The 21,032-nt window shown below is 42.9% G+C and overlaps 1 protein-coding gene across 8 annotated transcripts in view; it reads right to left on the minus strand.

Annotated features, from left to right (window-relative positions):
• The window catches only part of DBF4B (DBF4 zinc finger B), a 59,652-nt gene that overhangs the window by 20,543 nt on the left and 18,077 nt on the right, over nt 1-21,032 (minus strand). For 4 of the 8 annotated variants that reach the window (XM_058704851.1, XM_058704850.1, XM_058704848.1 and 1 more), the window contains 2 exons: nt 20,860-20,944; nt 1,706-1,860 (listed from right to left, as the gene is read on the minus strand). In XM_058704851.1, coding sequence (XP_058560834.1) covers nt 1,706-1,819 — 114 coding nt within the window. In that variant the 5' untranslated portion in view covers nt 1,820-1,860; nt 20,860-20,944. Of the gene's footprint in view, nt 1-1,705; nt 1,861-14,271; nt 14,338-14,674; nt 14,795-14,847; nt 15,319-20,859; nt 20,945-21,032 lie in introns of those variants that run through there. The other 4 variants (XM_058704852.1, XM_058704844.1, XM_058704845.1 and 1 more) reach the window with 4 other exon arrangements.

Genomic DNA, 21,032 nt, shown 5'->3' on the forward strand with positions numbered 1-21,032 from the left:
AATGGTGGGTGGGGGGGAGGAGGACAATGACTGTCCTATATAAATGCGGCCGATGGTTCGATGGCTGCATGTGGCTCCCACTCCAGTCTGCCTACTCTTCTGCAATGTGATGGCTATTCCTATCAGGAGGCAGAGCCCCCCCTTCCATCTCCTTCAATAAGACTCCTCTGGAACAATACAATGTAGTGAAACGTGTTCCAGAGCCTATGTCTCAAGAGGTCGTGTAGCTTCTCCCTCCACCTTCTTAGAAAGCTACCATGAGACTGCCGTGTCAACAGGCTGGTCTAGCTTACTGTATACACGTATGATGTTACGCGTATATACAACGTATGTAAGAAGCCTCTCAAACGACACCTGAGAAGCCATAGAGAGGCAGCCAGCACCAACTCCCAGATGTGTGAGGTCAACTCCATCCTTCCAGCCAAGCTGACCCTCCACCCAAATGCAGCTGTAGGCGGGAGCCTTGATGAAACCAGCAGAGAAACCACCCAGCTGCTCCACAGAGTAGTAAGAAATAACTTGTTTTAAGCCCCAGTTCTGGGGTGGTTTTTTCACACAGCACAGGCTAAATGATAGAAGAGACTAAAAGTTCAAAAGGTAATTTGGGGCCAGTTTGGGTGTTTAATCAACACTTGGTATGTTCCCCATTGCCAAACCTCTATATTCCTGAGCTTCTGTTCATTTGACAGAAAAGAGCCTCTGCATTCCAAGCTTATTCAAGTCATTTCCCTAGTTGCCCGCCTCTTTGGAGCCGAGCACTATCATCCCATTTTCGAAATTCGAGAGTTCCCCATGTCAACCCCTTACTAAAAGTGCCACGCGGCACACACATGGCTTAAAAATATTTTAAAGGACTCAAATACGGCAAATGCTTCTTACGGGAAGTTTTTCACCAGTGTGATGTAAAAGAGTTAAAATTTAGAAATAATCTCAATGTCCACAGAGTAACCATGAGGTAAATTAATAATCCACTCAAAGAAATATATTCTCATTACAAATAACATGAGGGACAATAACGATAGCAAAGTGCTAATGCTTTAAGGTTATGGGCAAAACGTTGGTAATCAAAAATGTATTCATGATCATATAGCTACACAGAAAATAAACATAAAAAAAAAAAAGAATAGAGACAGAAGTAGAGGAGTGGTTACCCAGGTTGGGTGTACTGAGGAGAAATGGGGAGTGACCGACAATGGGTATGGGTTTCTTTTTTGGGGTGATGAAAAGGTTCTAAAATTGTGTATTCACACAGCTTGCATATCTCTGTGAATACACCAAAAACCATTGAGTTGTACATTTTAAATGGGTGAACTGTATGGTATATGGATTACATCTCAAGAAAGCGGTGAAAAAAGGGGCACCTGGGTGCTAAGCCTTCAACTCTTGATTTCAGCTCAAGACATGACCTCACAGTTTGTGAGTTCGAGCCCTGCATTGGGCTCCATGCTGACAGTGGGGAGCCTACTTGGGATTCTCTGTCTCCCTCTCTCTCCACCCTTCCACTGCTCGCTCTCTACCTCTCTCTCTCAAAATAAATAAATAGATAATAAGAAATAAAAATAATAATAAAATGAAGCTGTGAAAACTAAGAGTCCAGAAGCAAAGATATCAAATACCTAGAAGTCACAGATACAATCCCTCTCCAGCTCCTGCCCGATAACCCACAGAGGCACATGATATCACAAGTCACAAGCAGGTTACATACCCCACCCAGCTGCTGGATGGCCCCCGTCAAAAACTGGAGACTCTTGCCAGCAGGCAGATCCAGATAAAAGGACTTTCCAGAGAAGGGCTGCCTCCCAGCATCCGCAGAGCTCATCCGGCATTTTTCCAGACAACTGGAAACTTCCAGTTGAGCCCCTAGGAAAGAACAAAAGGGAACAAAGTGAGAAGCATGGGCTGAGAGTCACGCAAGCCGAACAACGCTCAACGACAGCCTCTGTGGTGTGCCCCCGCCAGACCCTGGGCACATAAAGATGAACCTGGGACTGGCGTTCGTTCCTACCTTCATGAAGCCCAGATGTGAAGGGATCAGAACCCTGGTACGTGGATGGCAGGAACCTAAAATGGTGCAGCCACTTGAGGAAATAGTTTGGCAGTTTCTCCAAATGCTAACCATAAAGTTAACATGCGACCCTGCAATCCCACTCTTGGGCATAAACCCAGGAGAAACAAAACTGTATGTCCAGATAAAAACATGTATAAGAATGTTCATAGTAGCATTATTCATTCAGCCAATAGGAAATAATTCAAGTGTAAATAAAATAATAAGCAAAATGTGGTGTATCCATTCAATGGAATATTATTGGGCCAATAAAGAAACAAACAAAAAAACAAACAAAAAAACCCGAGCCACTGACAAATGCTACAACCAGGATGAATCTCATACACATGCTAAGTCAGAAAAGCCAGATACAAAGACCACATATTATATGATTGCATTTATATGAAATGTTCAGAAAAGGAAAAGATACAGAAATAGAAATTGGACTAGTGGTTGCTTAAGACCGAGGGTGGGAATAAGAAGTGACTGAAAATGGGCATGAGGTTCTTTTTGGGGTAATGAAAATATTCTAAAATTAAATTGTATTAGATGTACAACTCTGTAAAGTAACTAAAAATCACTGAAAGCATACAACAAATGAATTTTATAGTGGGTAAGTTACACCTCAATAAAGCTAAAAAAAAAAAAAAAAAAATCCAAAAAACAAAAAACCCAACCCTTCGGTGAATATAATCTTGAGATTTGTGCATCTCTTTGCATATAAAAGAGAAAAAACTATAAATACATATGGAATTCTGATCAATGAAATGCATGCTATATTATTTAGAGAGAAAGGTACTGTCTACAAATCACTTGAAATGTATCAAAAATATAATGGATAGAAATCCATCATGATAGGGGCGCCTGGGTGGCTCAGTCGGTTGAGCATCGGGTTCAGCTCAGGTCATGATCCCATGATCTCATGATCTTGAGACCCACAACAGGTTCGATGCTGTCAGTGCAGAGCCTGCTTTGGATCATCTGTTCCCCTCTCTCTCAAAAATAAACATTAAAAGAAATCCATCATGATAAAATAAATATATTAAAATGTCAATGATAAAATCTAAATGGTGTGTATATGAATGCTCAACGTAAAAGTCTTTAGACTTTGTTGCAGGATTGAAAACTTTCATAAAAAAACCTTAACGCTTGAAGAGATAGGGGTGCCTGGGTGGCTCAGTCAGTTAAGCATCTGACTCTTGATCTCTGCTCAGGTCAAGATTTCATAGTTTGTGAGTTTGAGCCCCCATTGGGCTCTATGCTGATAGTGTGGAGCCTGCCTGGGATTCTCTCTCTCCCTCTCTCTCAAGGTATATAAATAAACTTTGAAAAAACTGGGTCATTGACTTGGCCGTTTAGAAAGTAAAAAATAGGGGCGCCTGGGCGGCTCAGTCGGTTAAGCATCTGACTTCAGCTCAGGTCATGATCTCGCGGTTTGCGATTTCGAGCCCGCATTGGGGTCTGTGCTGAGAGCTTGGAGCCTGGAGCCTACTTCTGATTCTGTGTCTCCCTCTCTCTCTGCCCCTCCCCTGCTTATGCTTTGTCTCTCAAAAATGAACAAATGTAAAAAAAAAAAAAAAAAAAAAAAAAAAAAATTAGAAAGTAAAAAATAAATAAATGAGGGGTTTGGAACAGATATTTTTATAAATCTCCTAAAACTCCTTGATTCCATAAATTCCTGCATCGCTCCTTGCTACTGCCCAGTCAGACTCATTTGCACCTCCTCAGTGTCTTTCTTCTTCTGAGTTCCACATTACTTATTATCTTTCCTCTTAGTATTTTTCAGCTTCATATTCTTGTTTACTCCTTCAGGATGAACCCCTGGACTCCCCATCAGACTGGGAACTATTTAGGGAAGAGATGTTGACTTACATTATCAGCCTTATTCCCCCAAAACCAGAGCCTGCTCTCCCATCCTCAGCGGGCACCTGACCTTCAGGCACTTACCTTCTGGCCCCCTAAATCCCTCTCTTCCTGAAAGCCCTAGTTCAGAGACAGAAAATACTGGAAAGTCACCTTGACATTTCACAGAAGAGACCTTGTTGTGAGTCCCTGTTCTGCTTCTTACTAGCTGTGTAACTCTAGGCAAATCACAATCTCACTTAGTGTCTCTGAATCTCTATTTCTTCACTTCTGAAAGAGTGATAATAATTAGTACCCACCCCCTTTGGACAGTCCATATGCAGTAAATCAAATATTGTAAATTGTGTCACATAATCGTATTGAGGGGATATTTAAATACTTAACAACATGGATGAATTATATAGAATATGAATCATACCTCAATAAAAAACTATCGTTAAACAATTTTTAGGGGTGCCTGGGTGTCTCAGTCAGTTAAGTGTCTGACTTCGGCTCTGGTCATGATTTTGCGATCTGTGGGTTCGAGCCCCTGTGTCAGGCTCTATGCTGACAGCTTAGAGCCTGGAGCCTGCTTCGGATTCTGTGTCTCCCTCTGTCTCTCCCCCTTCCTTGCTCACTCTCTATCTTTCAAAAATAAATAAATGTTAAAAAAAATTTTTTTTTTTAATTTGATATTTGTGGGGCACCTGTGTGGCTTTGTTGGTTAAGTGTCCAACTTTGGCTCAGGTCATGATCTCACGGCTCGGGAGTTTGGAGCCCCACCTCAAGCTCTCTGTTGTCATCTTAGAGCCCACTTCGGATCCTCTGCCTCCTTCTCTCTCTGCACCCCTCCTAAACTAGCACACACTCTCTCTCTGTAAAATAAACATTAAAAAAAATAATAGAGGGGTGCCTGGGTGGCTCAGTCTGTTAAGCATCCGGCTTTGCCTCGGGTCATGATCTCACAGTTCGTGGGTTCAAGCCCAATGTCAGACTCTGTGCTGACAGTGAGGAGCTTGGAGCCTGTTTCAGACTCTGTGTCTCCCTCTCTCTTTGCCCTTTCCCAGCTCGCACTCACTCGCTCGCTCTCAAAAATAAATACTAAAAAAAAAAAAAAAAAAAGTCTTCCAGACTAATTTATTGCATTCAGTTGATCATACACAGTGTAAACACAACACTGCATTTTACAGATCACCTTGACTGCTTTGCGTAGATGCCCTTTTTTTCTGAAGTTAATGTGAACTTTCTATTGTTAATTCAATAGTTCATGATTTTTTGGTAAAAGAATCAGAAAGGCTTTTACTTATTCAACTTTTGTGCTATAATCTGTTGGTCAATATTTACTATTAAACATTTCTGTGATACGCAATTTTAATTCTGACAGTGAGTTTGGAAAGTTAAATTCTTACTGCCTGTGTTTTCTAAAATGACAAATATCTTCTAAATGTCTACTTGTTAATATAATTTTATTTATGAAAAAAATTTGTAATGTTTTTTAATTTATTTTCGTGACAGAGAGAGACAGGGAAGGGGCAGAGAGAGACAGAAGCACAGAATCTGAAGCAGGCTCCAGGCTCTGAGCCTGACACGGGGCTGGAACGCGTGAACTGCGAGATCATGACCTGAGCCAAAGTCGGCTGCTGAACCTACTGAGCCACCCAGGTGCCCCTATAATAATTTTATTTTATTTTTTTATTATTTTTTTCCCAAAAATAATTTTAAATAAAACACTCATGTCAATTTTTATTAGGTATATCATTCTTTTAAAATATTTGTTTTGAGCTACAAGAATAGGCATGCTTCAGTAAAGATCATTTATGATCAGAGTAAAAAAATAAATACATAAATAAACCTCAGTACTTGTATAGTTTCAAGATACTTACTATTATAAAGGTAAAATGGTAACTTATGTTTGAAGAAACCTTCCAGACACCACTTTAATCAAATGATCAAGTTAACGTGACCAGTGATGAGCCTTAGCCACTCATGTGCCTTCTGACACCACATCCTACAAAGGGCACAACATCACTTCTTTGTCAAAAATGCACAACCTAGATCCAACCACAGGGACATAGTGAACAAACTCAAATTGAGGGGTATTCTGTCCTTCTGAAGTACCAAGGTCATGAACAACAAATAAAGAAGACCTCCTCCCAAATAGAAGGGAGGCTAAGAAGATATGACAACTAAAAGCAGGGCGTGATTCTGGATTGGATCATAAACCAGAAAAAAAGATGCCGGGAAACAACTAGTAGAATCTGAATAAGATTTGTAGATTAACTAATATTTTATCAATATTATAATTTCCTGAGTTTTCAAATTGTACTATGGTTACATAAGATGTAAGTATTTGGGAGAAGCTGAGCTAGGAGTATACAGGAACCCCCTGTTTTTGAAATTTCTGTCTAAGTCTGAACTTTCTTCAAAGTGACGAATGAACAGGGAAAAAACCAAACTCTAAATAGATGGGAGTTAATTCTTGTAACACAGTGTGACCTACTAGCTCAGGTGGAGGGACCCTTCCAGAAAGTATCGAGAGGAGATAAAGAAATGGACAACTGAAAAATTAAGAAATGGAGAGGACAGAAATAGAAGTGTAAGCCACATCACAGAGGGGCTGCAAAGGGAAAGAAAAAAAGAATGGAGAGAAGAAAATATTTGAAGAAGCAACGGTCTAGGCTTTTGAATAAATATGGAGGAGGAATATGAGAACTTTTGTTCTCTCCCTAAATCCTACTAAAAATGACAAAAAAAAAAAAGGAATAAAAATGGACAAAGACACTGGCAAGAAGATGACAAGAGACAAGAGATGCCATTAAACTGTGGAAGCTGGAAAGCAGATGGATGAGTGGAAAACAGGCAGGAGACCAGAGAAAGTGGCATCTAAGGCCAACGAGAAGCAAGCTGGAGCTGAAAGGCCCTGAAACTGGAGGGACCAGAAGAGAATGCTGGAGTGAAATGGGGGGCTGAAAAGAGGTTATCTGGAAGCTTTTCAAAGGAACAGCTAGATACCCAGAACCTTCCCCTACCCTGGCAGAAGACTACAGCAATGGTGGGGCGCCTAGATGGCTGTCAGTAGAGCTTGTGACTCTTGATCTCAGAGTCGTGAGTTCAAGCCTCACGTTGAACAAGGAATCCACTTATAAATAAATAAATAAATAGATAGATAAATAAATAAATAAATCTACAGCAGTGGTTCTTCACTGAAGGAGATTTTGCCCCCAGGGGAAATTTGACAATGTCTGGAAATATTTTTGGTTGTTAGGGGGTATGCTTCTAGCGGATAGAAGCCAGGAATGCTGCTTAACATTGTATAAGGCACAGGACAACCCCCTGCAAACAGAATTATCTCATCCTAAACGTCAATAATGCTGAGAATGAAAAATCCCTGGACTAGAGGCAACTGAGCACAGGTGAGAGCAGGGATAAAGTCCCAGTGAAAACACAGAAGATTAAGAGGATGTCCACATAATGAACGGTGAGACCTGTAGACCTCATCCCCTAATGAACTCCCAGAATGCGGACAACCACACTTATAACCCGCAGTGTGATAGTAGTAGGAAGTGACCCCCTTGGAAGGTAGTTAGGTTTAGGTGAGATCGTGAGGTGTAGCTCCCCTAAGGGGACTGGTGTCCTTACAAGAAGAGAGACCAGAGCACGCGCTCTCTCTCTCCATCCATGAGGGCACAAAGAAGAGGTCATGTGAACCACATAGTGAGATGGTAGTCATGTGCAAGGCTAGAAGCAAGCCCTTACCAAGAACACAAATCTACTGGTATCTTGATCTTGGGACTACCAGCCTCTGGCAATATGAGAAATAAATGTGTTGAAGCCACTCAGTCTACCATGTTTTGTTATAGCAGCCTGAAATACAGGGTATCCCCCAAGGGGTGTCTGGGTGGCTCAGTCGGTTAAGCATCTGGGCTCAGGTCATGATCTCATGGTTTGTGAGACTGAGCCCTGAAGTTGGGTTCTCCGCTGACAGTGCGGAGCTTGCTTGGGATCCTCTCTCTGCCCCTCCCCATGCTGGCACACTCTCTCTCTCTCAAAATAAATAAGTAAACATTTAAAAAAAAAAAAAAAAAAGGACAGGGGCACGTGGCTGGCTCAGTTAGTTACATGTCTGACTTCGCTCAGGTCATGATCTCATGGTTTGTGAGTTTGAGCTCCCCCCACATGGGGCTCTGTGCTGACAGCTCAGAGCCTGGAGCCTACTTCGGATTCTGTGTCCCCCCTCTTTCTCTCTGCGTCTCCTCTGCTTGTGTACTCTCTCACGCTCTCAAAAATAAACTTAAAAAAAAAAAAAAAAAAAGACACCACCCCCCCCCTCCTAAAATTGCCAGGTTCCAGCATGATTACCTACAATGAAATCAACCAACTGATAACCCCCTTCCAATTGGCATTTCATTGCCTCACTTTTAAATATGAATGGGTAATCAAAGATCAGATATTTAAAGAAAGCTTCTAACAAGAAATCTAACTACCAAACAGAAAAAAGGCTTAGAGGAAATAGAGACAATACAGGAAAGCAGAAGAAACCTAAAAACAATACCCTATATATCCTCAGAGAGATAAAGGAATACATTGCGTTCCATAAACACATAGACAAGTATAAAAAAGGAAACACAAGAAAAACTTTTGGGGCGCCTGGGTGGCTCAGTTGGTTGAGCATCCAACTCCGGCTCAGGTCATGATCTCGTGGTCTGTGAGTTCGAGTCCCGCATCGGGGCTCTGTGATGACAGCTCAGAGCCTGGAGCCTGCTTCAGATTCTGTGTCTCCCTCTCTCTCTGCCCCTCCCCCACTCATGCTCTGTCTCTCTCTCTGTCAAAAATAAATAAACGTTTAAAAAAAAGAAAAGAGGGGCGCCTGGGTGGCGCAGTCGGTTAAGCGTCCGACTTCAGCCAGGTCATGATCTCGCGGTCCGTGAGTTCGAGCCCCGCGTCAGGCTCTGGGCTGATGGCTCGGAGCCTGGAGCCTGTTTCCGATTCTGTGTCTCCCTCTCTCTCTGCCCCTCCCCCGTTCATGCTCTGTCTCTCTCTGTCCCAAAAATAAAAAAAAAAAAAAAAAAAAAAAAAATGTTGAAAAAAAAAAAAAGAAAAGAAAAACTTTTTAGAAATGTATAATATGAAAAAAAAAAAAAAAAAAGAAAGAAATGTTGCAGAACGAAAAGGAGTTTCCAGAATGAAAGTTTCCACCGAGTACCAGCTCCACGAATGAAAAAAGTCTCCCATCAGGGCACACTGTCAAGAAATTTCAGGACATTAAGGAGAAAGAGGAAAAAAACAAAACAAAACAAAACAAAACCCCACAAAACACAGGATTTTGGCTTCATTTCAGGTAATACTGGAGACCAGTAATTTAAAAGCCTTCCTAATACAGGGGTTCAGTGGGTTAAGTGTGACTTGATTTCCACTTAGGTTATGATCTCACAGTTCCTGAGATTGAGCCCCGAGTTTGGCTCTGTATTGACAGTGAGTGTGCAGCCTGCTTGGGATTTTCTTTCTGCCCCTCCTCGCCACATGCTCTCTTTCTCTCTGTTAAAATAGATAAACATTAAAAACAAAACAAAAAAAGCCTTTCTAATACAAAATATCTAAAAATACCAGTTAAAATATAAATACAAATCCCACCTAACTGCTAAGTTCACAAAATCAATAAGTAAGATTCCACAAATGCCCCCAAATAATGAGAAAACTGAAAACCACAGTGGGGAAAGCCAATGCTGACTGCCCTGAGGGAGTTTGTGGGCTTAAAAGCAAAGGGTTTGGGACTGATGAGCCTGACACGCCCAGGAGATCAGGAGATAAGGTCTTGCACCTGCCTAGAGTGAGGAGTTAGAATTGAGAAATTCCACATGAATCTAGGAGAAAAGGTAAATCAGAAAATAATCCATCCACCAAGAGACCTTTTAAAAGGAATACTTTCTTAGCCTGGCTCTGCAAGAAAAATGTCTTCTCTGAGAATTCATAACCATAGGCCTCCCAAGAATTTGGAATTCAAATTCACATTACTTAGGTGGTCTAAGAATCCACTACCATCACCATCAAACAGAGAAATTAACATAAAAAGTAATCCCAGCTCCTAACACCTTTGGCATACTTTCAAGTAACTAAATGCAAATCAATTCTAGAGGCACAGCTTAGCTCAGGGTTCCCAAAATTTCCTCATATAAAGCATCATCAAACATTAACTCACCCTCCAACATTATAAAACACATGAAGGAAACAAACCACTGTGGGTAAGAATCAGCAGAAATAAAGAGCAAAATTAGATCCCCAACAGCTTCGAATAGAAGCTTTTAGGGTCACTGTAGACCATAAAATAATTAAATTATTAAATGTTTTATTTCACTAAAATAAGTATTTAAAATGCTGGGAGAAAATAAATGTCAACTTAGAATTTATATCTGACTGGGCAATTATTCAAGAATGAGGGTGAAATAAAGACATTTTTCAAACAAAGAAAATCCATTTATTCCCCAACCACTTCTTACTGAAGGATTTCGCAGAGGTGTACTTTGGGATGAAGGAAGCTAGACCCACAAGGAAGGACTGAAATGCCAAAAATTTGCCAAAAATATGTATAACTCTAAACAATCACTGTATAAAACAATAATGATAATAATGACTACTTTGGAAGTAAAAAAGACACACAATAATCATATTGCTGCTAGATGGCAATAATGCTATTGATGGGGACAGGGATGGTTCAGAGACAGACCAGTCTAGGCCTTTGTTGTGTCAGGAGGAAGGTAGAAATATTCACAGAATCAGACTTCGCCCCACACTACAAACTACAAGTGGAACGTGGCTGAATCACTATATTGTACATATGAAACAGAATACTGCATGTAAATTATATTGGAATTAAAAATTACAACAGGGCACCTGGGTGGCTCAGTCAGTGAAGCGTCTGACTCTGATTTTGGATGAGGTCATGATCTCATGGTCATGAGACTGAGCCTCGAGTTGGGCTCCAAGCTGGGTGTGGAGCCTGCTTAAGATTCCCTCCACGGGGCGCCTAGGTGGCTCAGTCAGTTAAACGTCCACATCCGACATCGGCTCAGGTCATGATCTCACAGTTTGTGAGTTCAAACCCCACTTGGGCTCTGTGCTGACAGCTCAGAGCCTGGAGCTGCTCCCGATTCTGTGTCTCCTTCTCTCTGCCCATCCCCTGCTCACACTCTGTCTCTCTCTCTCTCAAAAATAAATAAAAAACGTTAAAAAAAAAAAAAAAAAAAAAAAAGATTCTCTCTCTCCCTCTTCCTCTGCCCCTCCCCCTCCAAAATAAAAAATTAAACAAAACAAAAAGATTGTACACTTAAAAGAAAAAAGTGGAATATGTCTTCAAAATTCTGGGGCGCCTGGGTGGCGCAGTCGGTTAAGCGTCCGACTTCAGCCAGGTCACGATCTCGCGGTCCGTGAGTTCGAGCCCCGCGTCAGGCTCTGGGCTGATGGCTCGGAGCCTGGAGCCTGTTTCCGATTCTGCGTCTCCCTCTCTCTCTGCCCCTCCCCCGTTCATGCTCTGTCTCTCTCTGTCCCAAAAATAAAAATTAAAAAAAAAAAAAAAACGTTGGGAAAAAACAAAATTCTGGGGAAAAAATTATTTGCAGCCTAGAACTATTTAACCAGCTGAACTATCATTCAAATATAAGTTAACATAAAGAACTGTAAGACTTGCAGGTCTTGAAAAATTTGTCTAGTACCCTTTCTCAGGAAGCTATACTAGAAGGGGTACTCTATCAAGATGAGGAAGTAAATGTAGAGAGAAAAACATAGGAATTTATGATAGAGGGGATCCTACACAGGAAAAACAAAGGGAAATCCCCAGAACAATGAAGGGAGTTTCTAGAATGAAATCAGTGCAACAAGCCTAGCGCTCAGCTGGACCAGACTAGAGTACTAAGATAAATGGTTTCAGAAGGTATGTTCTCCAGACAAAGAAGAAACTGATGGATTCTCAGATGAGCGTGAAAATACTGAGGGAAGGCTTATACTTCTGGTAAGAGTCTGAACATGAATTAGGGATCATACATAGAAAATGAAGCATATTGGGGTGCCTGGGTGGCTCAGTCGGTTAAGCGTCCGACTTCAGCTCAGGTCACAATCTCGCGGTCCGTGAGTTCGAGCCCCTCGTCGGGCCCTGGGCTGATGGCTCAGAGCCTGGAGCATGTTTCCGATTCTGTGTCTCCCTCTCTCTCTGCCCCGCCCCCGTTCATGCTCTGTCTCTCTCTGTCTCAAAAATAAATAAACGTTAAAAAAATTAAAAAAAAAAAAAAAGAAAATGAAGCATATTGGGGCTCAGTCAGTTAAGCGTCCAACTTTGGCTCAGGTCATAATCTCACGGTTCGTGGGTTCGAGGCCCCACGTCAGGCTCTGTGCTGACTGCTCAGAGCCTGGAACCAGCCTGCTCTGGATTCTGTGTCTCTCTCCTCTCTCTGTCTCTCTCTCAAAAATAAACATACATTAAAAAAAAACAAACAAACAAACAGAAAATGAAGCATATTTCCTAGTTTACTACATGGGTCATCTGTGAACAACCATAATCACGATACTGCAAATAAATAAATGACCAATCAAAGATGACTACATATGCACTAGGAGGAGGAAAGGAGGAAAATGTGTGTGTTTGTGTGTGCTAAGTGGGGAGACAGAAAAAAAATCTTTATTTTCCATACTAGGAAGTCAACAGATATAATTTAAGTTAAAAACAACAAAAGCAGGGGCACCTGGCTGGTTGGGTTGGAAGAGCATTCAACTCTTGATTTTGGGGTTGTGAGTTCAAGCCCCATGTTGTGTGTAGAGATTACTTAAAATCTTAAAGGGCGCGTGGATGGCGTCGGTTAAGCGTCTGACTTCGGCTCAGGTCATGCTCTTACAGTTCGTGGGTTCGAGCCCCGCATCAGGCTCTGTGCTGACAGCTTGGAGCCTGGAGCCTGCTTTGGATTCCGTGTCTCCCTCTCTCTCTGTTTCTCCCCTGCTCACGTTCTGTCTCTCTCTCAAAAATAAATAAAGATTAAGAAAAAAAAATTTTTAAATATTAAAAAAGAAAACAAAGGCAGTATGGGCATGCTATTTAGAAATAAGTAGGTAAATATTAGAAGAAATAGCTGTAAGAGCTGTAAACAATGGCACTCTAGAGAGTAGGAAACAGGAGGCGGGGGCGGGTGTGTGAGAGGCAGAGACATAGACATAGACCTAGCCTCTTAAAATTATGAAACCATAAAACTATAATAAAAATTTTTTAAAACCCTTCAAATTTCATAGTCATATTACAGTGAATTTTAAGAACAAATATGAAGATAATCATCTAAAATCTTCTAATGAAAAAAAGTAGGCCAAGGGGGCACCTGGGTGGCTCAGCTGGTTAAGCATCTGACTCTTGATTTTGGCTTAGGTCATGATCTCGGGTTCATGAGTTCAAGCCCCACGTTGGGCTCTGTGCTGACAATGCAGAGCCTGCTTGGGATTCTCTCTCTCAAAAATAAAAAATAAACATTAAAAAGAAAAAGAAAAAAGCAGATCACTTACAAAGAAACAAGAATCAGACCTACATCAATTATCGACAACACCTTTTTTTTTTGAGAGAGAGAGAGAGAGAATGCGTGCAAGTGGGGCAGAGAGAGAGAGAGAGAGAGAGAGAGAGAGAGAGAGAAAAGATCTGAAAGAGGCTGTGCGCTGACAGCAGACAGCCCCATGTGGGGCTGGAACTCACAAACGGTGAGATCATGACATGAGCTGAAGTAGGGTGCTTAACCTGCTGAGCCACCCGGGCACCCCAACAACATCTACTTTTTGCAGGAAGAAAATACTGAAGGAAAAAAACTTTGACTCAAGAATTTAACACAAAGAAGAAATCAAGATATTCTCAGGCATACAAGCTTCAGAAAGTTTATCACATAAAGCCCCCTTTTGAAAACACTCTTGGAGAAAGTCCTCCAGCAAACAAAGAGTAAATAACTTAGTAAAGTGTATTGCTGTTTCAAAGGCAACCAAAGCTTGTATCTCTAACAATCCAGAACTAAAACTAGAAGAAACTAGGGGAGGGGAGGGAAGTGACGGAAGTGAGTATGGCTGCAATACTTGTCTATTTCGGTGGGTTTATGGTAAAAATAACCATGAATATGAGCTTAATAAGGTACTCTATCCTGACTCTCCATCTGCTAATCTTGTTAGTAATATCAGACTGAAAGCTCTTATTTGACCTTTACCATGAATTCCTAAGTGATTCATGCCATCCCTCCAAATACACACACTCAAAGCCACTAAGTAATCAGGAAACCTCAATAGCGCTAACAATTCTCGACCATGATTTTCATCCCAAAAGACTTGGTGCAGGAGTACCAACTTCGACCTCGCATCCCTAGTTCTGACCTGTTACCTACCTACGATAGGAGCCCGGAGCCTACTCTCAGCCATAGAGCTCTGCAGCTCTGAGAATTTGCCGTCACCTGAGAAAGGACAAAACAGCATCAGAACCACCTTCATTAGCCTTCGACCTTCTACTACCCTCTCCCCCAACCCCCACCCCCGGCCTCCCAATTCCTGCAAACCCCCCAGCGCGGCTCCCGGGGTGGGGGTGGGGGGTGGGGGGGAGGAAGACTGAACTCCATCACAATCCATATCTCATCTCACCTCCCGTGCCTCTTGTCCTTCAATCCCGCCGCCCCCTCTAGAACTCTGCGCCTTCACTCCCATGGCCTCTTGGCCACCCCTTTTGTATTTCAATCCCCGTGCTTCCCTCCAGGCTCTTGTCCCCTCAGTCCCTTGCCACCTTTAGACCTCTACCTCCTCAACGCCAGTAAGCCCTTCTTCTCGGCCCCTCTACGCTCCTCAGCTTCTGCCCCTATCAGCTCCCCAATTCCTGTGCACCTTCCCGATCTCTTATCCTCTCTACACTCGTTTAACCCCTTCCTTCCACCTTCCTTCTTACCCCATCTTCCCCTTCCCGGCATCCGTACCCTTTCCTGGCTCCCTCCTCAAGGTCTCCGTAGTGTATTCGCGGGCTCCATGAGCTTTTTCAAACGACCGAGTGGCCGTGGCCTCTCCGCAAGTACGCGACCAGTCTCCAGGCGCCCTGGGCCGCGGCTCGGGTTTAAATTTCCTGTCGGCCCCGCCCCTAATACAGCGTAATAGCTGCGAGGGTCTGCCCTACGGTGGCCCTGCGAGGTCAACGTTAACCTCAGCAAAACCTCCCTTCTCCCTTCCTATTCCGGCCGGCGTTCTCCATCCGTCCCTTCATTTCTTGGCTTTTCATTGGCTGGAGATACTCTGCGCCTTAACAGACAGGAAGTTGAGGACTAGTGGTAGCCTAGTTTTCATGATTCTTCACACTGAGCTGGTTTGAAATTCCTAGGAGTTCGATAATAACAAAATAGGCCTATCACGGAGCATGTACAAAAAAATTTCACATACACATCATTTCATCTTCACATCTTTCTTTCCCTCCCTTTTCTCCACTTACCCACCCAACAAAAAAAATTCTCAAAAGAGGTGTCTCCTCATTTGTTCAACTCATGTAATTAGTGTGATCCTCACCTCTCCACTAAAACTGTACTTGTCTAGGGGCGCCTGGATGGCGCAGTCGGTTAAGCGTCCGACTTCAGCCAGGTCACGATCTCGCAGTCCGTGAGTTCGAGCCCCGCGTCAGGCTCTGGGCTGATGGCTCGGAGCCTGGAGCCTGTTTCCGATTCTGTGTCTCCCTCTCTCTCTGCCCCTCCCCCGTTCATGCTCTGTCTCTCTCTGTCCCAAAAATAAATAAAAAACGTTGAAAACTGTACTTGTCTAGGGGCGCCTGGGTGGCTCAGTCGGTTGGGCGTCCGACTTCGGCTCAGGTCACGATCTCGCGGTCCGTGAGTTCGAGCCCCGCGTCGGGCTCTGGGCTGATGGCTCAGAGCCTGGAGCCTGCTTCCAATTTTGTGCCTCCCTCTCTCTCTGCCCCTCCCCCGTTCATGCTGTGTCTCTGTCTCAAAAATAAACAAAACGTTAAAAAAAAAAATTAAAACTGTACTTGTCTAGGTCAACTGTAACTTCCACGTTCCCAAATCCTATGCTCACTTTGCTGTACTCAACTGATCCAACTTCTAGAACATTAAAGGAGACTATTCCCTCCTTCCTGAGCCAGTTTCTTCATTTTGCTCCTATTTCTACCAGCCTGCACCTTCCCTTAATGGCTCCACAATCTCCTTTGCTGAATCTGAAGCCATTGTTCCACCTACAATGTTGCAGCATGCCAAGGCTTTAGCTCTTAGTCCTGTTCTCTTCCATATTAGCACTTTCTTCCCAGGAGACCTCATTCAACTCCGTGGCTTTACAATCAGTTCTGTGCTAATGCCTGCAGAACTTCTACATCTAGTTCGGATCTCTCCCTTGATCTCCAGACTTCTATATTCAAGTGGATACTGGACATTTCTGCTTGTATGTCTCATGGACACCTCCGGCTCAACACATTCAAAACAGAACATTTCTTTCACTGTCCCACCCTTCAAAAAACCCCAGGTACTCTTCTCCGTCTCAGTAAATGTCACATAATCCACTCAGTTGTTCAAGACAAAAACCTGGAGGTTATCCTACTTCAGCTTATCCCCACTCCCACTCTAGAAACAAATTCTACCAACTCCAAAGTACATCTTGCACCAGACCACCTCTACCATTTTAGTTCAAGCCACCATACCTTCTTGCCCAAAGCACGGTGTCAATTTTTAACACAACTTCTACTTCTTCTTTTTTTTTTTTTTAAGTAAACTCTATCCCCAATGTGGGGCTCAAACTCATGATTCTGGATCAAGAGTTGCATGCTCTACTAAGCCAGCCAGGCACCCCAACACTACTTTTACTCGAGTAGCTTCCAACATCCACCCCAAATTATCCATTCTCTAAGCACTATATTATTTATATATACGTGTGTATATACATATATACACATATATATATATATACATATATATATACATATATATATATATATACATATATATATACATATATATACACACTTTTATCCCTTCCAGTGGGGCCCCTCCCTACACTAGACTATACATAACAGCTCTGATGAACTAAAGCTTGGCCATGTGACTCGCTTTGGCTGATGAAAAAAGAAAAAAAATGACATCACTTTCAAGCATAAGTTTTACAATTTTTTTTTAAATGTTTTTATTTATTTTTGAGACAGGGAGAGACAGAGCATGAACAGGGGAGGGTCAGAGAGAGGGAGACACAGAATCTGAAACGGGCTCCAGGCTCTGAGCTGTCAGCACAGGGCCCGACGCGGGGCTTGAACTCACGGACCGTGAGATCATGACCTGAGCCGAAGTCGGCCGCTTAACCGACTGAGCCACCCAGGCGCCCCTCAAGCACAAGTTTTAAGAGACAGGATCATTTACCAAGTTCTTTTATCCCATCACAATGTCAGGCAATGTCCTAGCTAGAAGCTGACCTGTCAGCTTGAGTTCTTGAGTAAAGATGACAGGGAACAGAAGCAGGGGCAACCCCAAATAGATTTGTAGCATAAGCAAGAAATAAACCTTTATTATTTTAAGCTACTGAGATTTTGGTATCATTTGTTGCTATATCATAATCAAGTCCAAGGTTCCCAAAGTGTAGCACAGTCCTTTCAGAAGTTCCATGAAGTCAAAACTATTTTGGTAATAACACAGAAACATTATTTTCCATTTTCATTCTCTCATGAATGTTTAGTGGAGTATGCAGAAGCAAAAGTAAGAATCTAACACTCTTCTGTTTAAACTATTAGAAACAATGCCATTCTTCTAATTATTTTTGTTTTGGAAAATATTTTTTCATTAAGAGTGCATTATTTAAGTTAACACATAATGGACTTATTCTTAAATGAACAATATATTTTTAAAGTTTTTCCTTACTGAGAGAAAGAGAGAGAACGTGAGGAGTGGAGAGGAGGAGACAGGGAGGGAGGGAGGCAGAGACAGAGAGAGAGAGAATGAATTCCAAGCAGGCTCCACACTGCCAGCATAAGCCCAACGCAGAGCTCGAACTCCCAAACCATGAGATCATGACCTGAGCTGAAACCTAGAGTTGGACACTTAACTGACTGAGCCACCCAGATGCCCCTAAATGAACAGTATTTTTATTTTCTTAATTTTAATTTTTTAAATTTTTTTTGAGAGAGAACTAGAGCGTGAGTGGGGGAGGGTCAGAGATAAGGTCAGATCCACACAATCTGAAACAGAATCCAGGCCCTGAGCTGTTAGCACAGAGCCCAACGCGGAGCTTGAACTGGGGAACCGTGAGATCATGACCTGAGCTGAAGTTGAACCCGCTGAGCCACCCAGGTGCCCCAATCAACGATATTTTTAAACTTTAATTTCTAATGTGGTAAATATCACAGATTTTATTTTCTAAATATATATTCAAACATATAAAATCTATGTATAAATTAAAATTTTTAATGTTTATTTATTTATTTATTTATTTTTATTTAAAAAAAAAATTTTTTTTTTTTAATTTTTTTATTTTTGGGACAGAGAGAGGCAGAGCATGAACGGGAGAGGGGCAGAGAGAGAGGGAGACACAGAATCGGAAACAGGCTCCAGGCTCCGAGCCATCAGCCCAGAGCCTGACGCGGGGCTCGAACTCACGGACCGCGAGATCGTGACCTGGCTGAAGTCGGACGCTTAACCGACTGCGCCACCCAGGCGCCCCAATGTTTATTTATTTTTGAGAGAGAGAGACAGAGACAGAGACAGAGAGACAGTGAGAGAGCACAGGCTGGGAAGGGCAAAGAGTGAGGGAGACAGGGATCCAAAGCGGGCTCTGAGCTGATAGTGGAGAGGCTGACAGGACACGGGGCTCGCAACTGACAAACTACGAGATCATGAACTGAGTTGAAGTGGGACACTTAGCTGACTGAACTACCCCAATTTATAAATTTAAATTGAAAAATACCCCCATTTGTGGTGTCTCTCTCAATTGGATAGGGGCCCCCAAATGTGGGGCATTCTGATAGGGTGAGGGCCAGGGGCACAGGCAGTGGAAGGATTCACCCTAGGCAGAACAAAGGAGACAATTTATTAAATACACTACAAGGGAGCGGTGGGCAAGACAGCAGAGGAGAGGCTGTTGGTAACGAGGCAGTGGCTGGAGGCGGTTTTTAAAGAGAGAAGGCGAAGAGGTATGAAGACCTGTGGAATTTTCCCTTTTTTGGTAACTGTGCCTGCTTGTAAATAGCCCATTGGTTAGTTAGGGCCTATGGATATTTTGAGGTGGGTAGCCTGCTGGGCCTCTCTGTATTCAGCCAGAGCGCTGGGGTCACCCTGGGCTCTTCTACCTTACTCAGGTTTCCATCCTTCAAGCCTGTTGCCTAAAAACGGCCTCTACAACATTGTGGTGGCCAGTCTCCCCAGATGGCCTGTAAGGATATTCAATTCCTGGTAGTCGTGACCACATCAAACAGGGTGAGTTACCATTAGAGGAAATAATGATGTGCAACTTCTGAGACGGGGTCATAAAAAGTATTTCAGCATCCACATTGCTGTTTCTTAGATCACCTGCTGTGAGGGAAGCCAGCAATCATGGCTTGAGAACACTCAAGTATGCTGTGGAGAGGCTCTTGTGGAGACAGAGGAATGGAGGCTTCCTGCGAACAGCAGCACCCCCTACTGTGATGGAGCCATCTCGCAAGATGGATTCTTCAGCCTTAGCTAAGCTTTCGATGACTGCAACCCCACAAGAGATCCCAAGTCAGAAAAGCCCAACCAAGCTGCTCCCAGGTTCCAGGCCCACAGACAACCCAGAGAAAATCAGTGCCTGGTGTTGTTTTAAGTCATATTTTGGGGTGACACAGCAACAGACAACTGATAAATGCATAAAAAAAGCTATTTGGAATCCTCAATTTTTAAAAAAGAAAATAGGGGGCTGAAACCAAATCGAACCAATTTCAGAATTGCGAACCTAGCTTATCCTGACTGACAAATAACACCAGTCAAACTACCCTCCCTTTCAAACCCACCCAGCGGCTTTCCCTCTTTGCTCCCCTGACCAGACTTACCCGTGTCTTTTAAAAAAATTTTTTCTTAATGTTTATTTTTGTGAGAGACAGAGAGAGACTAAGCGTGAGCAGGGGAGGGGCAGAGAGAGAGGGAGACACAGAATTCCCAGCAGGCTCCAGGCTCCGAGCTGTCAGCACAGAGCCCGACGCAGGGCTCGAACCTGTGAATCGGGAGATCGTGACCTGAGCCAAGGTCAGCTGCTTAACCCACTGAGCCACCCAGGCCCCCCCAAACTTCCCAGTGTCTTGAATGAGCCAAACTTGTTGCTGCCTTAGGGCCTTTGCACTAACAGCTCCATTTCCCATTTCTTCTTTTTCCTTCTAGGCATCAGATTGAATCTCACTTTTTCATATGGGACTGCGGAGACCATCCAACGTAACAGCAGCTCCCCCATTCCTTGCCGGGTGTGCCACTTTGGCTTATTTTGTTCACAGCACTTAACACTCTCAGAAAGTATCTTCTCTGTTTACCGGTTTGTTGTCTATATTTCCCCAGCCAGAATGCAAGACAATAAAGTGAAGGGCCTTTCCTGTTTCCCTCACTGCTCTTTGCCCAAAATGAAGAACCTGGTGGGTGCTTACTAAATATTTGTTGCACGAATTGAATGACTGAATCTCTCTGATCTTTAGCTTTTTCATTTCTAAAAGGAAGATAACATTATCTAACAGAAAATGAGGTTTTAATTTTTTTTAAGTTTATTATTTTGAGACAGAGAGAGAGAGAAAGTGTACACACGTGAGCAGAGGAGGGACAGAGAGAGGGAGATTGAAAATCCCAAGCAGGCTCCATGCTGTCAGCACAGAGCCTGACATGGGGCTCAATCTCCCAAATTGTGGGATCATGACCTGAGCCCAAATCAAGAGTCCCACTGAGCCACCCAGCCACCCCCGGAGTGAGGTTTTGAATATTAAACATGCATTTAGTGCAAACTCAGTGACCAGAAAAAGGTACCTTTTACTATCTGGCAGAAAATATTTTGAGATGGTACTTCAAAATCTTCTTTCTCAGCATTTTTCTTGATTCCTGAAGGAAAGTGCTTAAAGTGAAAAAAAAAATTCAGCTCATCATAGAACAAGGACCTCCCAATATCTAAAACACTTGCATAAATAGATCTAGAAAAGAAC

This window comes from Neofelis nebulosa, chromosome 16, assembly GCF_028018385.1.
Source record: "Neofelis nebulosa isolate mNeoNeb1 chromosome 16, mNeoNeb1.pri, whole genome shotgun sequence".
In the NCBI taxonomy this organism is placed as follows: Eukaryota; Metazoa; Chordata; class Mammalia; order Carnivora; family Felidae; genus Neofelis; species Neofelis nebulosa.